The sequence below is a fragment of the Phalacrocorax aristotelis genome, chromosome 18, assembly GCF_949628215.1.
Source record: "Phalacrocorax aristotelis chromosome 18, bGulAri2.1, whole genome shotgun sequence".
NCBI classification, from domain to species: Eukaryota; Metazoa; Chordata; class Aves; order Suliformes; family Phalacrocoracidae; genus Phalacrocorax; species Phalacrocorax aristotelis.
In genome coordinates, this window is record NC_134293.1 from 4058576 (window position 1) to 4086138 (window position 27563).

General features: G+C 37.0%; 1 protein-coding gene across 11 annotated transcripts in view; it reads right to left on the reverse strand.

Annotated features, from left to right (window-relative positions):
- Nucleotides 1-27563, reverse strand: part of BCAS3 (BCAS3 microtubule associated cell migration factor) — a 370473-nt gene that overhangs the window by 335915 nt on the left and 6995 nt on the right. For all 11 annotated transcript variants that reach the window (XM_075113182.1, XM_075113180.1, XM_075113185.1 and 8 more), the window contains 3 exons: nucleotides 26100-26206; nucleotides 16368-16449; nucleotides 7030-7102 (listed from right to left, as the gene is read on the reverse strand). In XM_075113182.1, the coding sequence (XP_074969283.1) occupies nucleotides 7030-7102; nucleotides 16368-16449; nucleotides 26100-26206 (262 nt within the window). The remainder of the gene's footprint in view (nucleotides 1-7029; nucleotides 7103-16367; nucleotides 16450-26099; nucleotides 26207-27563) is intronic.

A 27563-nucleotide genomic window follows, 5' to 3' on the forward strand; every position in this document is an offset into this window, starting at 1 on the left:
AAAAAATTATGACTGAATTTTGCGTAGTCTTCAATAAAAGACCACAAATATTTAACAAACTTCATGAAATCTATGTCATGGTATCCAATACAATTGAGAACCATAACCATCTGTCCAACCCATTTTCATGCGCAATTTGAAAAAAAGTGCTGTGTTTTGTCTGGAGCAGATACACCCATTACACACTCAATTGCATGGTTCAGTCCCTGGCACAGCCAGGTGAGTCCACGGCAGAACCACTGCGTTTGCAACGGCATTCCAGTAAAACATTCCAGGGACAGTTACTCTGAGCAGGGTGAGAACTGCCAGCAAGAACTTCATTCTTCATAGCTAGTCTCCTTCTCTTGGGTGATCCTTCCAGAAAGGTTTGCTGTTTGTCTCTGACAAGTCATTTCACAGCTAGCTAAATTTAAACATTAAAAGCCACAGACACTTAGAACTGGACTCGGGATTTTAGCATTAACTAGTTCCTTTGCCAGATAAGGAACAGGGTCACGTGATTTTAAAATAGTAATGTAAGAAAATATTAATGCTTTAATTGCATTGTTTCTGTTCTTACTCATGTATAGCTGCGTTCTACCTAAACCTTAACACGCCCATAAACACATTCATGAGCTAAACTTGTGTTAAGGTTAGTAGGATCTAATTGACAGTAGCCATGTCAATAAAAGCATGCTCCCTGAAAATCTGCTGCCAATTGATTTGCCTTGTAAACTGATCAGCAGGGGAAAAAAATGCCGGCTAGCCAAAGTTATAAGTTTTGTTTGCTCCAACTACTCCTCCTTCTTTAACTTGCCCGTATTTCCTTTTTCCTCCCATGACTAAAAAAGATCACCCCTTGCTTCTCATGCCCTTAAACGACCTCCATCCAATTCTTCAAGTCATCAAAAATTTTCCATCACTTGACAACATTAATTTAATGCATCTTTCTAAAAATATATGCTAGAAACCTAATATGTGCTATGGGCTGGCTGCATAGGTTACTGATTGAGGTCCTTTACTGTCCATAACATAGACGGCTGGAAAGCCTATTGGCCTCAAACCCTTACTTTTTAATCTTCTATAACTGATCTTTCAATTAGCTATACTCATACAGTTACCTGATTGTCATACATGTCTACATTAGATTCTGCCATAAACACCTAATCTTTTATGCATGTATATTTGGCTATTTGGGCAGAGGACAAGTGCACCAAGTGTCAAATACTTTTTGTAAGGATGGCTTAGAGATCTGGGTTGCATTTCGAGGACATCTTCAAGATTTTTTTCCCCATCTCCTGCTGAGTGACTCACGAACAGAAGATGAAATACTGCTCTCCAGAAACATGGTTGTTGGGACAAACAAATCACTTACAGGATTTCTCCCTTCATTTTGCTCTGTTAAAAGAGGGACGGGCAACAGAATAAAGCATTGTAGTAAGTGAATGAGACCACAGCCCATGGCCAACCAGCTTCAGCAGCAAAATTAACCTAAGAAATTCCTTCCTCTGTGCTCATTCCCACCTTCATGCTACAATTGACTACATCCTTAGTTGCACCTTGCAATTTTGCATGCAATTGTCCATAAACCAGGTGACTTAAACAATCCATATCAGTAAAAAATAAAATTGGAGCATTATTTGTTACTTGGATTATTTCTGTCGTCTCCTTTACTGTATGGTTCTACAACCAGCTGAAGTGATACAGCCCAGGGACACAGAGAGCAGCAGCACAAGCTGACGAGGTGAGTCAGAATTTTAAGTTGTCTTTGCTGCTACTCAGTGAATTACAAAACTGTGGTCCAAGCACTGATACAATCCTTTAGCTGGACTGGTATGCATTTAATTTCCAGAATTTTGTCCCTTACCTACGATAAGCTGCGTAGCTAGTAAGGAAAACAAAAGAAAGTATCTTTAGAGTAGAAACAAAGTTTGGTAACTCATAATTAAGCACAATGGGGTAAACACTTGAGCCATCAGAACACTCACCATTTGAGGAAAGGCAGATACTAGGGTTTAAAGTATTTAAAATGTTCTGTACTCGGGAGAGGTGTTTCATATGTAAGACACTGCAACTCCTCATCTCTGTCCTCCCTGACCCCTTCTCCCTGTCTCTGCGCCTACACATACTTCCTCCCCCGGCATGGTCACTCCTGTCTTGTTACTTATATCATCTGCTGAAGGGCAGATTTGCAATCTCTCTCAAAACCATGATTTCTTTCTTAATCAAAATAGAACAAAATTATACTGGTGAATTTCCCTTTAAACATCTCCATTAGCTAAAAAGAAGCTTTTTAACAAAATTGGTCTTATCTAGCTAATTTTAAACTGAGTAGCTCCAAACAGCACGCATTAACTAGTTCTGCCATGCAGTTTTGCAGCCACCGATACTACTTTTTTTTGAGGGGGGGAAATTCCCTGTTCACTTTACAGATTACTAATCTTGATGTTTCATCACCTAGAAAATTCATTAATATGTATTAAAACCCATCAATTCATTTTGCGTGTGTATAAAGATTTGTTTATCTTATCACCAAGAACAAAGTAAGCACGTCTCTACGAAACTCCACAAAAAAACAAAATTTATGCAGATGTTCTTTCCTTATTGGTTTTCCTTTAATTTGCAGATCTTGTAATCTAAGACTGAAGTTGACTGAACCAACATCTAAACCAGCATAGTAGTTTCGGCCAAAAAACACAATCTGTTTCCCATTTATGTGTCAAGACTGCATCCTTTTTGGGGGCTGCAAAAACTATTGTTTTGAAAAGATTATATAGTGAAACCGTGCTAGACATTTCATTTTACTAGATGGAAACTTTGACATTTAAAATACAAAAACGGGCATACCAAAAGCTAGTCAGAAACTCAGATACAAGGAAAAAGTTTAGAAAAGACAAATTTCATCTTCCCTGGTAAAATACTCTTTGTGGGGAATACAAGGATTGAGATTAGCTGCAAATCTTTCTCTACAGAACTTTTACATAAAGCAGGTGCCAGAAATTAATTGCAAAGTGCAAAGTTTAAAATTTTAGATACACTACATTTTTTAAAGCAGGTTCTCAGCCATGACTGTCACAAAGAATTGAAGAGTTAAAATTAATAAGTATTGAACTGAATGTTAAGGCCTTAATATTGATATTCAAAGGAATGTAAGTTTTATCAGCATACATTATATCAGTGACTACTTTATTAGGTTACATTACAAAAGAGACACAACCCACACACCAAGTTACCCAGAAGCTGATTTCTGAGTTAACACATTGTCATATCTATGGGAGACATAATAAAAATTAACAAGGTATTTTTAGACCTTTCAAAAATCTGTAATTCAGTAAAACAGCAGGGAATCTCCAGGGTAACCTATTGTATTTCCAAGTTACCAGTGAAATCTTTCACTGTATAAGTGACAATGAAAAAAATTTCAGCAGTGAAACATAAATCTAAACATTGATTTCAGGCAGACATTATTTTACATAAAGCACTTTTATACCCACCTTTGTTTCAAAATAAAGGAAAGAAGTCCTAGCATATTATCACAGACAAAATTATTCATTAATTTCTTTCCATTAAAGTACATGGCACATTAGAGGGAATGTGAAAAGTACTTAAGTTACTTAATATAAGTGATATTTTTGAAGTTATTAATTCACCACTACTTTAAACTTCTTTGGATTCCAGATTCACAAGTGCTCTACATTAAAAAGAATACCTTTTAATCATATTTCCCTCATTATAGTGTATTTACTTTACGGCTAAAGGAAAAGAGAAGAATTTCCTGACAGTAACCGCTAACGCGGACTCGTGGTCAGAACCAGGAAATCCTAGCTCCTAACTTGAACCTGTCAATATCTCACTGATATAGTCCTAAAAGATAAAATACTGTTAAATGACAGAGCAGTGGACCTAGATAGTCTGCATTCTATCAGATTTGTATTACTTGAACGGTTTAGCATCTTTAACACCTGAAACTTCCTCACATAATCTGCATAGACGCTGAATTCAAATCTCTCATTTTTATGCATTTGAATATACGTACTAGTCCATAAAAATCACAAAACGTATCAACACAAGTTGTAAGTATTATCACTCACCTATCAAGCAGAACTGTTTACACACAGTATGAATAGCTCTGTAACACATATGTTCTCTTAAGGTCAAGAATCACATGTGATAATTTACAGCAACTCCTAAACTGTAATGAAGAGTTAATAATCTACTGAGGTTTTATCATAAGTCAGGTGTAAAACGCATTTATTCTTCACCTTCCACCCAAAAAAATTAACAACTTCAAAGTGCTTTCTGGAAGAGCTACTGAAAATGGAGTCTATACCAAGGATTGCCATGGAAAAATGCCTCCAGATACAGCAGGCTCTAAAAATATTCTTAAAAAATAAGTCATGGTGCCAGCCATCAACTCTTCCAAAATCTTAACCATGTCCCTTATTTATTAATAACAGATAACAAAAAAACACATTTGGAAATGTCAAAATTACGTGGGATGTTCCAGGAAAAGAGTAACAATAGCTGCACATTTGAGCAGAACAACCAGAAATCCTGAAAAACAGCAAGGGAAAACCCGAATGCTGATCAAGGCTGAACAGGTCAAACTTTTTTTTGTTCCTCATAATCACCCTCCTTGGTAAATGATTCAGTGAAATTTGAGTGGGAGCAAGCCAGAGGACTGTTGGAAGTAGCAGAATCACGTCAGGAGGTCACACATTTCTCCTTTAAAAAAGTGACAACCTGGTGCCCTAGTGAAGAGGAGGATGAGGGCAGGGGGCCTGTGCTGGCAGAACTGTTTTGGACATTGGCCCCATATTCATAACCGTGCCCAATCTCATTCTGTTCATATCACAGGAAGACAGTGTCATTTAATGTAACAGCATCACAGATCATGTGCTGGAAGACTTGGATTTCAGTTCTGGATCTGCTTCGGACTAGTTGCCTTTGAGAAAATCATTCCGTCTTTTAGACACTCTGTTTACCTTCCTGTTAAGTGGGAAATATTTTAGTGTCAGTGCTACATCATTTCACTGATTATTTTACCTGCCATTGCAGTAGACAGAATAGGCCTCCTACTCCCTGCACAGTTTCACTAGTGTGCTGACAGCTGCAGTATTTCATGCCATAAGCCAGCATAATCTCCAAAGTAGGTGAGGAGATGACTGTAGTGAAAATATCAAGTGCTTCGGAATAAATCCTCTAGAATAAGTATAGTATTTTCTTCAGATATATGATTAAACAAGGTGTTTTATCTGTCCACAAGCATTAAGATATAGAGGAAACAATGTTAAGCACAAAACCCCAAGTTAAGAGCAGAACTAGAATTGTGATTCAGGTTCAGAGGCCATTCATGACAGCTATTTCAGTGCTCTACACAAATTCTTCTTTATGCGTAACAATCACTGCAGAAATGTAATCAAATGGTTTACAAATGTAACAGAAGAAAAACCAAGTGCGAAGCTTGAGCCAATTTAAAAGGAGGGTGACTCCAGCTGAGGGGAAGCTATCAAAGAACTCTTAATCTGAAAGCTATTGACAAAATAGGTAATTTGCAAGGACTCTCTCAAAAATAACTTGCAATGAACAGTAAATGTAGAAAAGCGTTTTGGAATCCTCAGTTGAAGGTTTACCACCATGAGCAAACTGGGTCTTTATTAAATGGGTAAACAGAGCCTGTAGCAGTGTCTCTTTTTTAATGATGTGCTAGTCTTCTGGTCACAACAGAAAGCCTGACTGAAAAACTTCTATTTGCAGATATTTAACCACTGATAAGCAGCAACACAAACCTATCCATTCTTTTTTAAAGCAAACAAGCTTTTTATTTTTTTGTAGAAAAGCAGAAAGTACCAATAATCTTTGAAGCATTTCCCATTAACTGAGGAATACAATAGCACAGTGAAAATAACGATCCCTACAGTTTGTGCATTTCTCAGATATCTCAGCTTCTGAAGCAAAGGTATGAAGGAAAGTTTTTTCTCTCCAACATATCCTTTATTTCTATAAATACACAGTTTGGATTAAGACAGGAAGTCCTACAAGAGCAGTATTTGCCTCACCAGTTACATTCACTCTTATTTAGAAAAAGTTATTGACAAGATTACATACGCTTCCAGGAGGGGGAAGAAGAAGGAGGCACTATAAACAGTTTTGCAACTTGTAAGCACATCAACAGAAAGACATTTCACTTCTCTACCCTACATAGTTTTGGTTTAAAACATTTAAGACAGGTAACATGGATATTCTAGTTTAACACAGCAGTAATACATACCAAGAAATTTACAGAGACTTGATAGTCTTCCTCCACACCCACAGTGATTTAGTTCTTAATTAAAAAACGTGTGGCACAGAATTAGTCTTACTACTGGAAGATTTAATTCAACTGTTCAGCCTTTGAATCGCTGTGTAGAGCATTACCCTTGAAAAGCAAATATTTTCCTATAGGTATACATATAAATCCTTCGCATCGACTGAATCAACATATTAAAGAGACATAAAATACCTTAAGGTCCTCTTTTTTAAGAGGGGTGATACAATACTGTCCAGAGAGCACAAGACAAGACTGCTAACTTATTTTTCTAACTCAAAGAAGTAGATTTAACATGTATTTTGCTAATAAAGAGTGGCTGTAACAGTGAAATTGCTTGGTGCCTGTAGTTCACTTGGTATATGACTGCTGCCTGAAAGAACCTTTTAATTACTTTAAGACACAGAGATTGCTTTAGACACTTCTCAGTAATAATTCTGACCAGGATTAATATCAGAAAAGGCTAACTATAAAACTGCAATTACACTGAGAAGAAAATAAACATAAAATACCTCCCCATCTCTTTTATATTGAGTCTCTATTTTTTATTCCTTTTAAAAGCTTAAGTCATAGGCAAATGTGCGCTGACACACTGAAAAAAAAACCCAACTTTAAAAGCACTTCACAGTGTTACCCCATGAGCAAAGAGGGAATACAGCTTTAAAGATGTAATCTACTGCTCGGGGTTTTTTAATGATATTATAATTCACATATAAAACTGTATTCATGAAAAATATTCTTACCCAGAAGATCCAATGCTTTTGCACACACCAAGAAGAGGCCGCTTCTCAGAAAAACTATCACATTTCTGAGCACCTAATAAGAGGGAAAACAAGGAAAGAAAAAGCAAATCACTATGTACTGTTTGCGTTACCTTTCAAAGTACAGGTGTGCGTGTCGAGGGGGCCCGATATATGAAAAGGATATTGAATATATAATACAAAACTCACAGCCTGTACAAGATTAGCGGTAGAAATACAAATAACAGGCAGAGCCATTAACACTGGAAGAACTGCTCTTGAAAGAGACGGGCATGAGTAACAAAACAAGCAGCAAAACCTGGCTAGGATTTTAGAGTTATTTTCTCTTCATTTCAGTTGGGGTTAAGGATTCTGTAACTGTAACAAGTAACACTTGCGCACTTTTCATTGTTTTATAAAAGCTGTCTGTAATAAGGCTGTCACCAACTCTGCGTGGGTTTCACACATTGGTTTCCAATTTATTCTACTGAGGTATAAGCGGAGTGTAAGAGCGCGGCGTACGAGCAGCCGCTCTCTTCAGCAGATGACAAGCTGGGCTGCCAGCGTTCGCCCAGAGCAGAGCCATGCTTACAGCCCGTGCTCTGTGCCTAAGAAAATACGAGATTAAATTCAAAACAGTCTTCAATAACGTCTGCCACCAAGCGATTTAAGCCTTTAGGAAAGCAACCTCCAACAACTTCCAGTGAGACTCAGGCTGTGCCCGTTGTTCACTCAAAGTGAAAACGCGACTCTAACAACATATCCAATCCACTTTTAGCATTAGCTTCACCAGGTAACACCAGCATAGCCCCAGCAGCAGTTTGGCATGGGCTCATCTTCTGCTGTAATTCAGCTGCTGAGACAGTCCTGCCTGCCCTGGGATCCACGCACGCCACCACTGCTGGCACCAGAGCCAGGCAATTAAAACCAGCCATCCGTCTTTCCAAACTGCAGTCACACCTTGACTCCAGAATCATCAAATTGTTAAACACGCCACACTTCTTAAAATGGGATTTTTAAACTTTTGAAAACTTTGCCTTATTGCTATGTAAACAGAAATGAAACTAAAGTTGAGGCAAAAAATCTCTCTTCTACTTGTGAACAATGTTTTACTGAATTCCAGGGTATATTTCTACCCAACTTAAAGAACTGAAGAACAACCAACAACAACACTACTAACCTTCCTCCGTTTTCTTTCAACCTTTGCCTTTTTAATTATCTCTCTGTAGGTATATATGTGTGTAGTGAGTAATGGAATTATTTTTTTTCCCCTCCATTATATACCAAACCCTTTGATCTATAAAGAATATTAGTGATACAGTCTGTTCAAAATTTAATTCACAAATACTGGTGTAGCTGCACTACATCAATTATTCAGAAAGGCACAACAATTAACAATATACATTTTCACATAACAGTCTCTGTTAATTATTAATAACTCAGGTACATGCAATTAATTTGTAACAAAAACTGTTCAGCACTCTCATCTGTACTAGGATAAGTCTTTCCTCCCTCACATTTGGGTATTTATAAAGTCAAATGGGTCACATCAATAATTTCACCATCAACAATAGCTTTACAAGTAACCTAAACCAGCCAAACGTATTTTCCTTCTATTCCTATTATTTCAAGGTCTTTTATGAGTCATACCTGTACTGTATGTACTGACCTGTAAATTGATAAATGAAACGTATAATCTTCTTAACAATCTGGCAACCAATTTGTTTTCTTCAATACAAGTAACAGATGAAATCCATTTGTTTCTGTTCACTTAGCCAGTCCCTCCGCATTAAGGGCGAGATGCTGACTACCAGGAGTTCTGACATTGATTTAAGTGGAGCCAAGATTTTACCTTCAGTATTTAAGTATACTTTTAAAAAAAAAATAAATTAGGATATATTACCGATATGAATTCATATGCTTCTTTATGGCTAGTTTGAAGTTTAACGACAAGTGGGGAAGAAAGGTGGTGGGGAGTACAGGGAAACAACTGCACAAAATCAAAAGGAATACCAGTTTTTAATACTCACAACACGGATTTGCAAAATTTGTACACTAGGTGCTTAAACTTCTGATTTCAGTCTGGAATGACTGAGGCCCTCATTTAAAAAAAAATATCAATTTTCTACTTCAAATATATACTTCCAGAATGTAAATATTAATACTGTAGAAAAGGATCATTATTTTGAGGACTCTGCAGGGTATTAAATCAGGTTAATAGCGGTCCCATTCATGAGATTGCAAAAAGCGACATGTGTTGTTCTCTGCAATGCCTAATGGAGTCAGCAACCCTTTCCAGTTCCACGGTGGGATTTAATCTTCCAAGTTATGGTGGATTAATTTTTATTTGTAAAATTGTGTTTATTTGCATGTGCGATACAGTGACGTTGTACACACCTGCTCCACACACAGTGTTTAACAAAATGCAGCAGGATGATTGAAATGAAACACAGCTAGCTAAATCCCTCAAATACAAAAAGTATTGAAATCCTGTTGCAAAGTCTTTTTCTTAAACTCCTTTTATTCTAAATCCTTTTAATTCTGTCATATAACGCTACAGCATTTATAAAAAGCTGAAAATCCTGACAAATCACACAATTAAAGTAATGAAAACCGTCCCTCCTGCCAACAAGGCACCACCTTATCTACAGCTCCATTTAGCTAAGTGATATATGTTGGGTTTTGGGGGGTTTTGTTTTTTGGTTGTTTTTTTTTTTTTTTAAATCTAACTTCAGTTAGTATACTTAAAACTGGAAAAAAAATGTATCTGTGGCTAAATACAATTTCATACAAATCAACATTTAGAACTTTTGAAGTCAAAAGGTTATCCACACGTAAGCTCAAAGCAGCTTATGTACTGTACTTCTGATGAAACTGCGAATAGGCGTCTCCTGGGCCTACCAGGGCCTCTCGATAATGCCAATAACAAAAGTTACAACAGCAGCAGCACACCTTTTTGAAGAATAAAAGTGAAACCCAGTGATTTTCACAGAAACTCAAAAGCTACTGAAAACAATTAAAAAGCACCCTCGTTTCCCTTGCGGAAGAAATACACTGTATAGATGTCAAATTCTGACCTATTCAGCAATAGCATATATGCACGACGAAGCATATTTTTCTGGTATGCAATTCCACTGATCAAGTTCCATCACAGCCATTTACTAATGCAGTGTATCTCCTTTTCAACTAAACCCCTCTTACGTCTATCTGTTACTTGAAAATTGTGTTGTATTCGTGGTCCTGCCCCACATCAGTGTCGAAGCCCACCGGTATCTGGAAATGCATTAGAGCACATGGCTGACATTCACCACGTATGGCTTTCACTCCCTATTTTGCTGCTTCCGTCTGGGGGGTGGGTAGGAATCTTTCTTAACATTTCTTAATCACTACCATTTTTTGGTAGTGATTTCTTAATCACTACCATTTTTTGCCTGCTTTCTTACTGAACACAAATGCTAAACAGCGTATGTGCTACTTGAAACAGAAGCAAAGAGGCTTGAGTCAGCCCTAAAAATAGTGTGTGAATTCTTTCCTCAGCTTCAGGGTAGCATCTATAAATGCTCCATTTCCTGCACAGATAAGCCCTCACTGCATTACTCAATATCATGCCTGATCAATGGCACTGTGACTGCTATCCTCATCCCAGACCTTCAAGTGCTCTTTAGAGTGAGTCCTAGACCATAAGCATCGTATTATTCTATCTCCCGTAACTCCCAGCATCACCCAGATTTCCAGTATCTAAGTCCCTCTCCAATATCTGCCTCATGGATACCTGTTTCTTAACATCCCCCAAAAGTTATCACCCTAGAACCCCTTCAAGCCCAGCCAATTTCCATACCTACTGCCTCCTAAGCCCATTCCACCCTCCCATTCCTGCAATGATAAGACAGCAACGTTGCAAGAAGCAATGCTGGTTGGACAACATTATCTTGGCAGTTCTGTCAAAGAGACAGAGCTATACGTGTTTACAGAAAGTTCTTTTTTCTTCTGCACAGCACCAGTTTTATTCCCTGATAACTGCGTAGCTTCTATATGACAAAAACCAAAAATATGACCGTGAAACATTTGCTAGATATCAATGTTTCTAGAGTCACACATTCATTAGAGACAGATAGAAGTATTTTATTTTGATTGAATCTTATTTGAAAAACTTAAGACACACCAGTCTAATACGGTGAAAGTTTAAGGTCTAATAGTCTAAAACATTGACTTAACGTGGCCAGAACGGAAATGGCAGCATGCAGATCAGTCCACACAGCTTCAAAGTAACTAGTATTTTAAAATGTCGTGCTCCAAAATTCTTCCCTATAATATCTCTAAAAGGCTTACTTATGATGCTTGAGAATTCTGTCTGTAATTTCTATAATCCCCGCACATTAACATCCATTATACTGTAGCAACCCACACAACAGAAAACACGAAAAAACTTAAATGCACACCTGCGTGACCCACTTACACCAATCCAAATCTAGCTACCGACTGCTACTGCTTGCTCAGCTTGCAGGGCTAGTTCCTCTGCTATACGTACTGTGCAATTATTCTGGCCTTCGGGGACTTAAAACCACTAAGCCACCCAAGTGGTTGAATATATACAAAACTCACATCTGCCTTCCTTTAGAAAGCAACCTAAATATTATAACTCTTTTAAGTACACCTGCACATAAAGCTGAGTTAGCTTTTGAGGTTCAAATTTTATTTTACCAAAATCAAAGACGTAAGCACGAGAGGACAGAGATAAATCTGCTGCAAAATTTAAACTTTTAACAGTTTTAGATTTTCAAATGCAAAACTACTCAGTGTCCCAATTAATTTTAGCTTTTCATGTTAATTCTAGTTTTCAACCCTTCATCCATAAGGCTCCCTTGGTTCGTAGTTGTTTTAAACATAGTACCTCTGATTTCATTATTTCCTTTCTTATTTGCTCTTTTTCCCTTATCAATTTGGCTAAGCAGTCAAATTCATTGAGATACATAAGACTATTAGATCATCTTTTCTGCAAGCAGCATCATCTAGAAAAAGGCAATAAATTGAGTTCACCAGAGGAATTTATTTTCCTAAGACATGGAAATAGGTTTTGCAGACAACGACTGATCTAAACTTCAACACACAAGCCTGTCATCATGTACCCTTTAGGCATGAATTACCACACACAATGCTATTCCTGCAGCTTTTCCTAGTTTCTTGATCAACTTTTAAACTTGCGAGCCTACCTTAATAAATGGGACAGCACAAGGCAAGAAAGCAGGTATTTGGCCAGGGTTTTGTAAAACAACCTGGGATAAGTCATGAAAAATGGGAGACTGTAGCACTAACTCACTTCAGAATGCAGCAATATTCTGATTTTGTAGGAAAAAGAATAGCGAAGCTGTCTGAAGTAAATGCATTATTTCCTTAGCACTGATTCAGAAGTATATATGCAATAGACCTCAAAATGAAGTGAAAAAACAACAAATTTAAAATACCGTGAGAGTTCTGAATCTGCTTTATTAGTGAGTTCACAGGTCAAAGAAGTTACAACTACTACAGAAAACCTACGTAAGTAATGTTTTTAATGTTTCTATAAATATCATGGAAATGTTAATCAAAAGAGAAAAAGCACAAGACAAATGTAGGAATATCTAAGACAGAATATTCAATATACAGAACTCAAACTCAGTATAATTTCAGTTCTACAAGTATGTATTCATTCAGTCGGTTACCTCAGAAAAATGAGAAAGGCATCATCTAGAGGAAGTGGTGAAAAATTAGAAAACACGTTGAACAAAGAATATGAATAATTAGGTTAGTGTGGCTAAAGAGAGCCATTAGGTATTGTGTGAGAGGAAGCCCAATACACGGTAACTTGAGAGTAGTGAGGACATCACAAATTTGAAGCACATAAAATGGAGGAGGACTGAGTTAATACACTCTGATTTTTGCTTGGTTCTCTCACTATTATTAACTACAATCCCGTTATCAACCGCAGTTTCCTCTTCACAGAGAGCAGTAGATAAATTTAACTGGCAGAGTTCCAGCTTTGTTTTGCATTTACCAGTTAATACTTTCTCCCTTCTAATAATCACAAAGTCGCATCAATTTGTCTTCAAACACATCTTCACACGCTTGTTTTATGCAAAGAGACAGAGGAATCCAGAGCCCAGCAAACCAGGCACCTGAATACATTTAAATAAGTACTCAACTCAATCGCAGCATGCAAATTTGAAAGTGAAGAAGAGCTAGGTGGGTTTAAAATCTGTGCCAACCAGTCGGCTCAGCAGATAATGCGGCATGTGGCACGCAAAGTGCCAGGACTTAGTATTCTTATTGCCAAGACTGACAGTGTCCAGTCAGAGATGTCCTCATATTCCAAATATTAGCTGTGCAACTTTATCTCTTCTCTTAAGCCCAAAATTTGGTCACAGTGTAAACCTTCAGTCTCCAAAAAGGCCATTTATATTGCAAGCTGTAGAAAATAATCACAGCCATATCTACTGTTGAAGGCAACAGTAGATATTCTCTGTCCACAGAGAAGAGTTAGTATCTACATTTTTCAGTGTTATTTACAGAAATCACTCAATTCTTTACGGACATCTTATCCAGGCTGCAGACCAGCCATGCCATGGGCACAGAGACATCAAAGTGCTGCAGTGCTGGGCCAGGTCAGGTATTGCCTGGTTTGTTAGCTCAGACAAAACCCCGCACGAACACTGCAGTATAGCTGCCAGGTCAGAACAGTTCCAGGAGCCATTTAACTGCTCTAGCATGGCACAGAGCCTGAACTAACAAACCTCACCGGATCTGAGTTGGCAGCACGCAAGGCCAGCTCCAGATACTGTACCACGTTCCTGCTACTTAGGATCACTTATAACCTGCTAAATCAGATTTGAGGAGGTCTCCTTTGCAATATGCCTGCATGAAATAAGCCTGTATGAAATAACTCTTTTGAAACAATGCTTTATTGTGCTATGAAACACATGATGCAGCAGAGGATCTAACATCAAAGGAGTATAGTATTTTAACAAAATAGTTGTCAAACTATTAAGTTCTGCTACCGTAAAGTCACCAAGTTAAAACCGTGAGCTTTCCTTTCACACCTGGGAATGAGCTTCTTATCACAAACTAAGATCTGTTTCTAGGAACATGCCAAATCCATCCACCAAGAGAGTCCTATTTTCAATAATTCCCTTTTTACAGCTTTACAGTAAAATAGTGTTTGAGCCTACTGATGGTAATCAGCTTCTCCTTTACAAATTCCTTTTATTTTGTCCAGAATCATTAAAGCTCATGTGTTAGTTATCTGAGGCCTCTTATTGCAGCTTTACTTTTATCTGATTCCAGATACTGGTCAATGATACATTCATGTACTTTTTAATCAAAGATTTATTTAAACCCTGCCATGTAAAAAGAGACAAAAACATGTTTTTAAAAGGTTTGGCTTAATTTAATATGAGCTAATTTGAATAGTTTTCTAATGCAACAACTATCATTGTCAGATTCTCAATATATGCAATTTGGAGACAGAAAGAGAGTAACTGCTCGAAGGAGTTCATAAGCAGTGTAACTTACTAGATTGAAAAGTCAAAAAGGACTAATTTGCTATCAGGAAAAACAAACGTATAGGTCCTTCAATTAATTTACTTCATTTCCATTTACACTTCTCTTTCTCCTCTTTTCTTCCTTCGAGAGAGGAAGGGGCATAGATATCCATTACCTAATGGCACATATAACAGCAAAAAAACCACAGCTCATCAGGAATTAGGCAGCGTTCCCATAAGCAGAATAAAAGGCATAAAATCCTTGTGAAGTACTTTGCTTTAAATTACTTTAACCTGTAACAGAGTTACAGAACCACATATACTCATACTCTGTATATTCCTTTGCTCAGGAATTCACTGAGACAACATAAAATGTGTCCATTAAACCTTTAACTTCTTTCATTTACTTTCTTGAAATACTCAAAATTATTATAATTTACTATTTTTGTAATTAAAATTAAAAATATATTTTAGGCTGTATTTTTTAGGTCACTAATTAATTCATAACATACTAGTAAAATCTGTAATCCCGCAGAATCCCAAAAAACCTTGGTCATACTAGAAGTGCATTCTTTTCATCCCCACACTAAAAACATGGTGCCCAATTTAAACTAGAAATCCTACTCAGCAGATGTACAGAATACCTTGCCCAGCTGAAGTTACAGGGGAAGTAGATAAGCAAAAGCTTGCCAAAACCAAAAATGAGCCAGAACACCAACACATCTGAAGCCTTTCAGAAGTCTACAATCAGATTTTGTGTTCAGATTGAACAGCGTCTTTTTTTTAAAAAAAGGGATTTGCTTGTTTATGCATAGTTGCTTAAATTTTGCAGCAAGCTCTTCCAGGGGTTAACTCGGAATTTCCAAAACAATCCTGTTTAACAAACTAAGCAGCCTGTCTTAGAACTCGGTAAAAAAGTATTTAAGCAGTAGAAGAGAGGAGGTGCCTATAAGTATGCAAGAATCATGATAAAAGTTCGACCACTAAAAAGGTCAAACTCTTTATTCAAAGTTTACATCAAGCACAAGGGGAACAGATCAGAAGCTAGTACAACCCCAAGAAACAAATTCTATTTTCCTGGTACTTTTATTGGAATAGAAAAGCAGCCTATTTTAAAAACATCATTAAAAGCTGCAATTGCTCAACTTAATGCATGCACTACTAGACTATTTAGATCACTTGACAGCTTAGAAAATACTTGATATTTTATTCATAAATAAAATAAGTAATCAGAAAATGATATTTTGCCTTTGTACGAACTATATTACTTAAACCCACTACTTCTGGCATTATCTTACTCTATATTGTTTTAGTTTCAGCTCCTGAATAGGTAACAAAAAACCCCAAAACAAACCCTATCCTTCTAAAGGGTTTAAGAGTTTATAAAGGCATCACATTATGAATAGACTTTACAATGCACTATAACAGGACTTTTAAATAAACATTAACAATTTCTAGATCTACTGCTATCAGCCACTGCCCTGCTATAAAAAAAAAGTAATTTCTATATTTTTTTATAGCAATAAAATATTGATAATAAATATTTCCAAACAGAAACACTAACATCTCTGGACTGACCTCTGAGCACAGATAGACCCACATATCCACTAAACTACAAAGGAAGCAGCAAAGCTAAAATCTGAAGATGAAACTGGAAAAAGCACTGGATTACAGAGTAGGAAGAAAAAAGAAGTCATACTTGTAGAAAGCTATTATGAAGGTGACAGTTTAATGAAAAAATCTGCACATCATGTTATAGCAAGGATTTGGACAAAGGTCTGTAAAAGAAGTTATGCTTAATTATGAACTACATAAATATATACTTACTGATTTGCGGAGCTGGTAAAATCCGTGCAGCTCGAACTGGACCATGGCGGACAGAAAAGAGTTCCTGAGCTTCACCACTGATCTGCAAAACATAAGGATTATGAACATACAATGTAAAAAATAGATATACTTTTTTATATATATATTTAATAGGTAAGAAAATAGGTAGAAAGACTTTGTACGAAAGGTAGGTAAGGAAGTAGGTTGGAAAGACATTGCCTTTCTAACCAACACAGTTTCTCTAAATGAGAATACCTTAGAAGTCTTGAATAACACAAGTTGTAGCAACAAAGATGGCTAGCTCTAGAAATGCATGCCTTACGCTGTGTGATTCAGATTCCGGCACTATCTTGAAATGCTGTTAATTTTAGTCAGCAGTCAACTTTCAAGACTTGTTTCTTTTAAAACATCTGTAGCCATTAAGAATCTGAAACCCAAGCATTGATTCTACACAGAGCATGTTTCAGAGAAATGCTAAATAACCAATGATCAAGAGTGGCAAACATCGGTGCTAAAAGATCAGAGAATTTGATATATTGGCACATTCCACGTTCTCCAGGTGTGAAAATTATGATTAAAAATACGGGGTCGAACTAATTAAGTTTGTCACTAATGGCAATCTTGAAGAGATTAAAGCAGAAGCAGTTAAGAAGAATTTCCAGGCTTCCTGTAAATGGTCAGTCAGAATGCATTTTCATAACTGCCTGATAATGGATCCGATATGGAACGTCAAACTTCAGGAAAATGGCAAACATTATGAAGCTCATTTCCAAATAACCAACAACTTAAAACAGATGTAATGAGACTATGAACAGAGCCAACATGTTGGCATAAAGTTTTGCCAAACAAGCAGTTTACAATATCAGAAGCGAATATGATTTGGAACAAGGTTCTTATGAATCAATAAACTATAAATCCAAGTTCGCTTTTTGAAATGTCATTTTATAGTTGTTCCCATTTCTTTCTGCACTTCAGATCACATGTTCAAGAAGTTAAAATACTACTACTGTTTGACCAACAAACCCTAAGTATTGTACGTCAGACTCTCAGTTTACTTCCAATCTTAACCCTGAGCCTCATTATTTATTATCACTGCTTTAGATAATGTGGGAAGAATTAAACGTACCCCACTGAAGCACAAGTCTCTCCTAATATTACTTTGAAAACATGATTTCCTACAGACGTAGCCCAGCGTTCTGTAACCAGTAAGCAAACACAGAATGTAGTGAACTACTGCTTTTCCATATCACGCCTGGGATAACATTCAAGCTACACAAATTTGGGGAAGTAATATTCTTAGCCATTTTAGATTTGCAGTCAGCTAGCAGTTTCACATCGGTATGAATCAACATTACTGTCAACGACATGATCAGAATTACTCCTGATGGACACAACAGTTTAAAAATATGTAATCAATATGAGAATTAATCCCTTAGTCTACCCTGCTCTTATTTTATTAGGCACATGTTCCAATTGTAGCAGATTCTCCTCTTCCAGCTAGCAGCATCATCTGAACAACATACAACATTGTAGTAGTCCAGCTTTTGCAAAACAAGTGTCATTCTCCCTCTGGGACAGCTGGGAGCCTCTGCTCTGAAGAGCCTGCAGACCAGATTCTATACAAGACAAAAGAATGATGATCAGAAATCACCTCAGTAAAGGTTTGCTGATTGGTTTTAACAGATCATGAGTTTGGAAGATGGGGTGTGGGGGGAGCAGCACATAGATAACATCTGCATCCAGAAAAGAGAGCTCGGAAAAGAGTAGAGTGCAGCTAAACAGAAAATGAGAAAAAATAAAGAGACAGAGCAATAAAGAGATGAAAAGAGATGAAGACAGCAACATGTTTCCTATCCATCAGAACATACCAGCTCTATGAAAAGGGAAAGGAGGAAATGGAGAAGAAGAAAAATATAAGTCTTTGGAACTATTATTATTGGCAATTAAAGATTTTTTCCCCCAAATCATGAAATGCTGTTTCACATGTGTATGCACATCAATGGCTATGAATGAAAACAAGAGGGAAAAGAACTAGCATAACAAAAGTATGGAAGAAGTGATTCACATAAAATAATCCAACCCAATTCAGTCACCTCCTCCTACTTTTTAACTATGCCAGCACATCAGCTCTAACTCCAACCTACTTCAAATAAAGTTATAGTCCCAAAAGTAAGATACACTAAGAAGGCCAAACCTTAACTCAGTTTCTGCTCTTAAATACACTGAACTTCAGAGAGCGTGTTTATTTAGCCTGTGGTGCCAAGACCTGGTAGAGCTTAACGTTGAGATTTTCAAAGAAAAGCCTAAAACGTACGAATACAAATGAAGTTTATTTGTACTTCAGCACCTAACATGAAAATCCCAGCCCAGCTCTTTTCATGTATATAATGCTTTTTACTTTTTAATAATTAATATTCATTTTTTGAAAGATAACTCTTTTATCATTTTATACTGGGCAGGAATTACAGAGAGAAAGGTTAAATGGACTAACCGAAGCCACAGGATCAGACAGTGACAAAGACCAGATTATAGGTAGTTAGCTCCTAACTGTTCTGAGACCACTGTAATGTTTAATACTGTAGTGTAACACGTCCTTTCCTCTCAGTTTGTGCAGGATTATTTTTTCCCCAGGAAAGCATAAACTGCCTAGAACCAAGGGGGGAAAAAAGGCAAGTAAATGTTCAGATAACTTCAGCCATCTGTCTCCTATACTTAGCAGGTTATATGTTGCTGACTCTTGGGAGCCAAAAAGGACCAAATTTTAAGATATACCTCCACTGCAGATTTTGTAATGAAAATACAAGATCCCACCCAACCACTGGCATCTCTTTTGTAAAGAAAAGGTCAAATGCAGTAAAAAACACCAAAAAGTTTACAAAAAAATCTGGACACTACACTACAACATGGATCAGATTAAAACACCAATTCTTCACTGATCATAGCTCTATAATAGGGGTTTTTAGGGATTTTTTATGTTTTAAGGTTTATGTCCTTAAGTGTTCTATAGAAACAGGATATCGTAGAAGGCATGGGACTTTGTTTTATGCCCTGAATTAGGAGAGCTTGGTTGTTCATCTGGCTTGCTTGGCATTGAATAAATCAGTAGGGCTTTAGAGTTCAAGATTTTCTTTGACTTATAATTAACACTACCACCAGCAGAAGCTTCTGCTATTTGCAGTCTTACAGAATTCTGAATTAACTGTGGTTGACGCTAATGCCCTTTATTTATCTATATAAAACATAAAACTTTATTACCATTGCTGAGGCCACATGTATCAATTTTGACTGAAAGCACCATCTTCAGAGTAGCGAGATTATATAGTCTGATCTTCCTGCCAGTTCAAGCCTTATCTCACTCCTGAGACAGCCAACATAGACAGCCAATCTTTCCTGTGAATGGGACGCTTATTCCACTAGGAACTCACGTGGGACAAGGAACTACATTTAACATAAGCCCATCCCCATTGCTAAATGGCTCACAACTTTGTCACTGCCAGTTTGGGTGAGATGCGGGCTGGCAAGTATCAGTGAAAGGCTCCACATCCCATTACCAGTCCCTCGAGCTACATAGTCTCATAAGCATAGACAAAATATAAATAGATTTCATGAACTGAAAACAGAGCTTTAAATTCTTCAAAAAGCACCTGTGAAGAAACTAGGCTGTGGCTGCCATTTTGGATTTGATCCAGCTAAGTAGCGAGTCCCTGTGGCAGCTTTCAAAGCTCTTAAAAGTTTTTCTTTCCCATTCCAAAAGCCAAGAATATTTCCAAACAGGTTTCAAGAATTGAATATTAAGCTATAAAAGCAGCTTCAGGTACTCGTTCTGTGGAAGAGTGGATCCAAAATGACGGCTCCAAGCTGGTCTGATAGAACATTTCAGCTTTCCCAGCGCCTGGTATCAAACCACAAGCCCCAGACCTACATGGGAGGCTGCAAGCAAAGAACGCGCCGATTCAAAGCCTGGGCCCCAATGAAGTCTTCATCGCTCTCTTCCAATAATGACAGATTGAAAGAGGAAGAAGAACTCTCTCCTCCACTCAGGCATCTTGAGCTACTGGTTAAAATATGACAGACCAGAAATCTGGAGCACTGGTTAATTTTTGATGACAGAGCTTTATTGTTTGGAGCATACCAGTTTGGACCCATTAAAAAAAGAAAAAAAAAAAAAAGAACAAAGGAAGCTTTGTTCACACTGAGGATAACTAATAGTTTCCAACCATAGAAAATGGTTTTCACATGGTAAAAAAAAAAAAAGTCAAATGTACACCAAGCTGAAACAAAGTTCAAAACTCAATGTTTAAACTACTGTGCAATATATAAAAGCAAACTGCTTGTATATTAAAAAACTGTCACAGAGCACAGGGAAGATATCAGGGTGGGTTTTTTTTTTAATATTCTGATATATGTTTTAAATATGATCTAGATTATCATGGTATGATGTTATGACAATAAGCACCTGAGATACCACCACAAAACAGTGTTTGATATAATCAGGTTGGGTTAAAGACTACTACGAGTTGTCTTGCTACTGAGGGAGTAAGGAACGACTGTGAGTAAAAGGCCAATTTTTATCATTTTAGTTTAGAAATTCAAACAGCCTGCTTCTTCATTCGAAAGAAACATCTCTAATTATCTAGAGATTATGAGAATTTAGATGCTCAAAGAATGTTACAGATGTCTCTTCTAGTGACTGAATCAAGTATGAAATTGCACCTAGCATTTGAAGTTATGACAACGCTAATTGAATTTAAAAAACAATGAAAGCTTAGAAATGGTTTTGGTTACAGTTTCACTGTACCAAACCATTCGTTTTGGAACATTTGGAAACCAGCATTCTCACTTTGTCATAGATTTTGAGGAGTTTTAGTGTGATCAGGCTGCAGGCTCCCTATAAAATTCTAACTTGGGGGACAATTTTGCATTGTTTTTAACCACTTAATTTCTACAAAAAAGTCAAGAATGATGCAAACAATATTGGAAGGAGGCAGAATATGGGTAAAAACACTCTTCATTAGTCTTCATTTTAGCTTTGACCCCATCCAAGGAAAGCCACATGGAACGCTGTTAGGACTCTTCTGGTACTCTCAGCACATCCTTTTCAAGGGTTGTTGCACGTGCTTTTTTCATACTGATGTAGGGTATAATAGGCTTTTAAAAAAAAACCAAACATCTTCCAACAGTTCTGCAGTCACTTAATGAGCATAAAACCAAAGTTTGTTACATACTGTTAGCTTCTGCAGTGTAAAAAACCAAAGCCTCAGAAAATAATGTGCATAAATGTTCTGTGAAGTCCTTAGACATTTTTCAGGGTTAGTAGATCAGGTCATTACTACATTTTTCCAAGTGGCACATACAAGCCTTAACAGGGGTACCCTCTACAAGGAGGATGTCTGGACAGAGGAGGGATCGCAGCTTACTATGTGATAAGTGACTAGTCCCTTTCCCAGCTCAAAAAGGGGAAGAATTACTGAGACAACCACATTGAAACCGCAGCAGACAGTGCTTTTGATGAACAGTTGAGAAAACAAAATGGAACTGGCATGTCTGACTCACCATATACATCCATCTATACATCCACATACACTCACCATCTGCTGTACAACTGCAGTTTTAACAACTTAAAAATCATAGTATTATTGACAGCAGCATTTAAGGAAATTTAAGATCTGGCAGTAGAAAAATGGCAGTGCATGATGCCATCCTTGTCCAACGAGTCCTCTGCATTCCAGAGGTCTCCACACGGAAGTCACCTACCATATGGGCTGACGCATCCCATCAGTCTGTGGCAGCATCATTATACCACAGCCTTTAAATATTTTTCACTAAATATACAGCTGCCCGTGTTATTAAAAGGTCCCTTTGGTAGTTCCTACTTTATTCAACACAAGCTTGATCGTCCTTTTTTAGTTGTAATATGAACCATTAAATTAAGATGATTTTTCTACTTCTGAAGCTTCCAGCATACAATATATATATAAAAAAAATTATCTGCCACAAAACCAGCCAACATGCATTTCCCTGAACAGGAACATCTAGAACAGATACTTGGAAACCGCATTAGGCAGAAACAGTTCCAATTGTATTTGAAACATGAAACTGGGAGCAAGGGGAAAAAAAAACAAATTCCAAATAAAACACAAAACTACACTGCACAATTATCAAATAGGAACTTCTAGTCATACTTTCGTATATTCCCAGATTTCTTCCCACTTAGCAAGGCATATTTTAAGAACACTCTTAACCTTCCCACCCCCATTTCAAAACAAAGATCAAAGAAAAGTCATTTGGATGGACACCTTCCGCTTCTTATGCAATACAGATTTAGACACTGCACTTCAAAACCCCAGCCGTTACTTCAGCACCCAGCAGTCCAAACATTATTTCAGTCCTTTGAAGCAGCCCTAATGGTATCTTCCATTTGCAAGTAACACTTCTGTAGTCAAAGATCTTACTCCAAGGAGATGTTAATGTGAAACCACTCAGACTGCAAAGAGACACACACTCCTGGAGGCAGACTGCGAAGGTGTTTAGAAGTCAATGTAACACCATTACAGAGAGTGTCAGCTTAGAAGCTGTCATAAACACTTCATAATCACTCAGACACAAACCGGACTGCCTGCAACACATTACTTTATTAAGTGCTGAATAGAGGTTCAATTGTACAAATAAAAAGCACAATGCTACAGATAATAGCCTCACTGAGTGGATTTTCACATAAATGTCAAATTGTTGCTTTTTCAGATTGAAAGATTTTTAAACTAGAGAGAGCTGGCTTTTTTCTTAACTGGATTAATGTTGCTTAATTACAAGCTAAATACTCAGCAAGATCAAGAAGAAAGGTTTGTATAATACCAAAGGACACAAAAAAGCAGTGCCAAACAAACTCTAAATATTAAGTCAGTCACATAACTGCCAGACTTTATTTTGTCAGACTATGTAAGCAAAAAAAATGAGATGGAGAAACAACAACGTGGGAAAAAACCCCAAGGTTACGTTACCTCCAACTTTGTTGGCTATACAAATCCTGCTCTGAAAAGATATTTAAAATTGATGTTAAAGACTGTCAGTCTGAGAAACCCTCCACGACCATCTTACTAACAAAGGAATTATTCCAACACTGAAATTAACCTAACACATAAAAATTGCAGCGGTCGAAGCTGTACCTCTCAGATGCGATCTCAGAATTTCACAGAATATACAAATGAAGGGCTGACGAAGTGGTGCAATATCTCTACAGTTGGCATTTTTAAGATGGATGGTAAAATATCACCACAGTTGGCATTTTTTTCCATTTCACTGGACTTCCCTTCTACCCATTAAAAATACCTCCGCAGAAGATGAACAACACTAACAGAAACTTAAAGAGCGCAGTTAAATAAAACTGCAATCTTAAGTTTCCTATTTTTCCTAAAATATTAAATACTATCAAAATCTAGGAATTATGAAGTGTAATACACCGGGGGGGAGGTACATGGAAGACCGGACAAGGACATCCTGGTTGTATCATCCTACTGAGAAAGAAGGTAATATCAAGTATTCAGTGGCCTAAATTGTGGCTAATTCAGACACAAGAAGGGAAAGGAGGAGGGAAAAGAAAAAAAAAAAAAAAGAAGAATAAAAAAAGAGAGAAAAATCCCACTCACAAACCCAAAGAAAACCCCTCTTCCACTAGGAAACACAGATAAGCTACCTTGCACTACCTGCCTGACAGTACCAGTAAGCACACTCACTCCACATAAGCCTGGATAAACGAAGTCGTTTAATTCATCATTTGTTAGTCATCTCCATCAAATTATTTCATGTTTACTGCAGTGCACCATGGGCTAAGAGTTTAAACGCAGACAGTTAATGCAGAACAGGGTACACAGAGCTAATCAAAGAACTGAGACTCTCTTCTTTCGTTCTTGCCTTCCTTATACACATAAGATCCCATCTCACAATGGGTTTCTCAAGGGCACTGATACAGATAGCTTCTTCATTCCGACACAGAAAGTCACTTAAGAGGGATGCACAGAACTCCCCCCTAACCACAAAGCAAGGGTATGTTACATACACAGACACAGAAGGGAAAAAAAATCCCATCTCTGCTAGACAGAAAGCTCTTCTCATCCTAGCACGGCCAGGACATGCCCCATGTCAACACAACATACTTCCATACATTTTTCAGAAAATACACGTTAATTTGGATAAGAACATTCCGGCAAGATAAAGTGAGCTGTTTCATAAAAATTCTTTAGCTTAAGTCTATGCGACTACTCACAGTTTCTTAACTAAGTAATCAACTTGTGCTATAACTCCTGGTACTGCTGCAGTTGTATCTCCTCTCTTAGCTCAGTGTCTTAGTGACACCTAATGTTTGTTTTCTGTAATACACTTTGAAGAACAAAGCGAAGCCTTTCTGAACCGTTTTAATAATTTGTACACTAATATAAAACTGATCAGACTTCAAAATAGTGTACAAAACTGATTTTATACTGTAAACCCATTTTTTAGTATTCAAAGTCATTCCAGTGTAAAGCAGATCTAGAAAATAACTAAAAAGAGCGGACAAGCTAGTTTTGCCGTCATACACATTTCTGCTCTAAAAAGGTAAAATACAAAACCAATCCAAAGATAATGTTTTCCTCCATTAAAAACAAAGCCATGAAAGTTAGAATTAGATGTAGTTTTTCAGGACATACAAGCAGATGAAGTTTCCTCCTTTTTCGTTAAAGTGTTCCTAAACTTTGGTTGAAGTTCCTAAATTTTAGTAAAAAGTTACTAAATACTGTAATTTTGTCAAGTATACTATGTCATACTTGATTTCTATTAAACCCTCCCTCAAATGCAGAAGCCTAGCATTTTTTTTTCCTTCCTCACCTCCAGCTAACAATATGCAATCGAGAGGGGAAAAGCCAGCCCTCCTGCGCTCCGGTGAAACTCATTTTAACTTTTGGTGTACAAATTAACATTCTTTTCTATTACCCTGACTAAGCGACTGGTATATAAACACATGTCCTACACAGCTAACCATAAAGTAGTAAAAAAATATACATATTAGTAAAAAAACCAATGTATTTTACAAAAGGAAAGAACGCCATCCTCTCTACATTAATTTGAAGGACAAGGTGTTATGAGCAATTATTTTTTTAAAAATTTAAGAATTTTATGACCCAGTGCATTAAACTTTATTCTACAGTTTCAAGAAATTTGGGGGAATTTCCCCAAATTAAGACCATGTGCTCATAAACCACTCTGAAACACCAACTGCAGGGTGTATGTATGACAGCATGAAATCAAACCCATATGCACACACAGACTTTAATAAAATTAAAATTGCAAATCATGTACATGACAAACATGTGATTGTAAAACAGTATTAATACTGTCATACTTGCATTCCTGGGACAAACAAATTCTTTTAAATGTTTTTCCACCCTTATTCCTTCCTGTAGGTTAAAAAGATTTCTGTCCTTTCTGGGAAACAAACTATTCCATAATGACAAACGCTACTCCCAATTCAACTCTGAAAATTTACCGAACAGAAAGCCCTCGAATCTGAAGGTACATGAATCCAAACGTTTGATCTATGCTCAGTATTAATCTTAAAATAAGCATATTACATAAAAACCATATGATATTAATGGTAAATGTTGGCTCTTTCTACTTAAATAGGAAAAATCAAAAGTGAAAAATTAAACATAACATTGCAAACAAAAAAGCCGCTGGCACAGAAGTGAACTCTGTACTTACAGGTATGCTCCAGACTTGCATTCCATCGCTGTATCCGATCATTAGTAGTAACGGTGGTTCATTCCCGGTGCTATGTATTTCATGAAATTCCATATTCCTCGATGTATCTAAATTGGGTTTAAATATCAAATCCATTATTAACAGGTTAGGATCAACTATGGCTGGTGTCAGTTATACTAGATGGTGTTTTCTCAATGCATGTTTCCGTTGTCACAAGTAAAAGCAGGCAAAGTGGTTTAAATTTTTATGGTGGAACAATACTGAAACGTATTCTTTTAGGCAAACGTAAGAGATTTGTTGAAGTTTCACAGAGAGGTTAGAATGCAATAAAATTTAAAATGGAGAAAAATTTTCTGATTACAATGCAGGTTGTCACTAAATAGCCAAAAAACTTCCATCATTCTTTCTCCAATGATTAATAAAACACGGCAAACTTCTCAAACAGAGAAAAATTTGCAAAGAACAAAAAAAATAAACATTAACAAAAACAGAAATTACAAATGCACAGACTGATCAAAACTATTTCTAGATACTATGTAATTAATCTCTACATCAACCTTACCAAAAGAAGAAAATCCCCAGGAAGAAAAGTGCTACAGGACATAATATTCAAAATATTAAGCTTTTCTCGAGTAAAGGCCTCTATAACTACTTTTTCAAGCGTGGCAGAATGAACAAAAGCACACTGCAAGCATGTAAGCATCAAAGAAAGAGGGGACATATTTAGAATGGTTAAAGAGGATGTATTTAGGGTACATCACATTAGGCTGCATAAAAATAAATTTTAACAGAATATAAAGGATTCTGAAGCATATTCTAAGGAGTTTTTGTTATACTGCAGAAAAGAACCTAAAGAGGGAATGCCTGAAATTTTTAAAAAATAAACGTATGAGGAAAACAAATCTACAAGCCAACAAACCTTAACTACCCTAAAGCTGAACGTAACTCGATGTACAGGTTGGTAGGTCTTTCTAGTTCTAATAACCATGAATTTATGAGCTGCCAGCCTCTGTGCCACTTCAGCTGCTGGAAAACATATAATCTTCCCTATTAACCTCTTGGAATGGCTGAAAATTCCCCTTCACAGCTCTGGCTACGGTTGCTATTATTTCATCAGAGACCAGAATGAGCATTTACCATCGAGCTCTAGACAGGAAAACAAGACGGCAGACAGGAAACATCAGCTTGCTGAAACACTTAAATCCAGTGTTCTCCAGAAGGCAGGTCCCTTAGTTCCCCAGCTATGACAAACACACGTACCACACACAACGAGCAACTCCAAGATGTTCAAGTAATTCAGCAAGCAACTACCTGATAGCAGCATTCAACCACCTCTCATTTGGTCCCTAACCTTCCTTATCCAAAAGCGGTAACTGGGATAGACAAGTAAAACAACTCAGACCTTCAGTGGAGATCTACTTAATACAATTAGAAAAAGCTTGTGAAGATCACCATTTTTTTAAA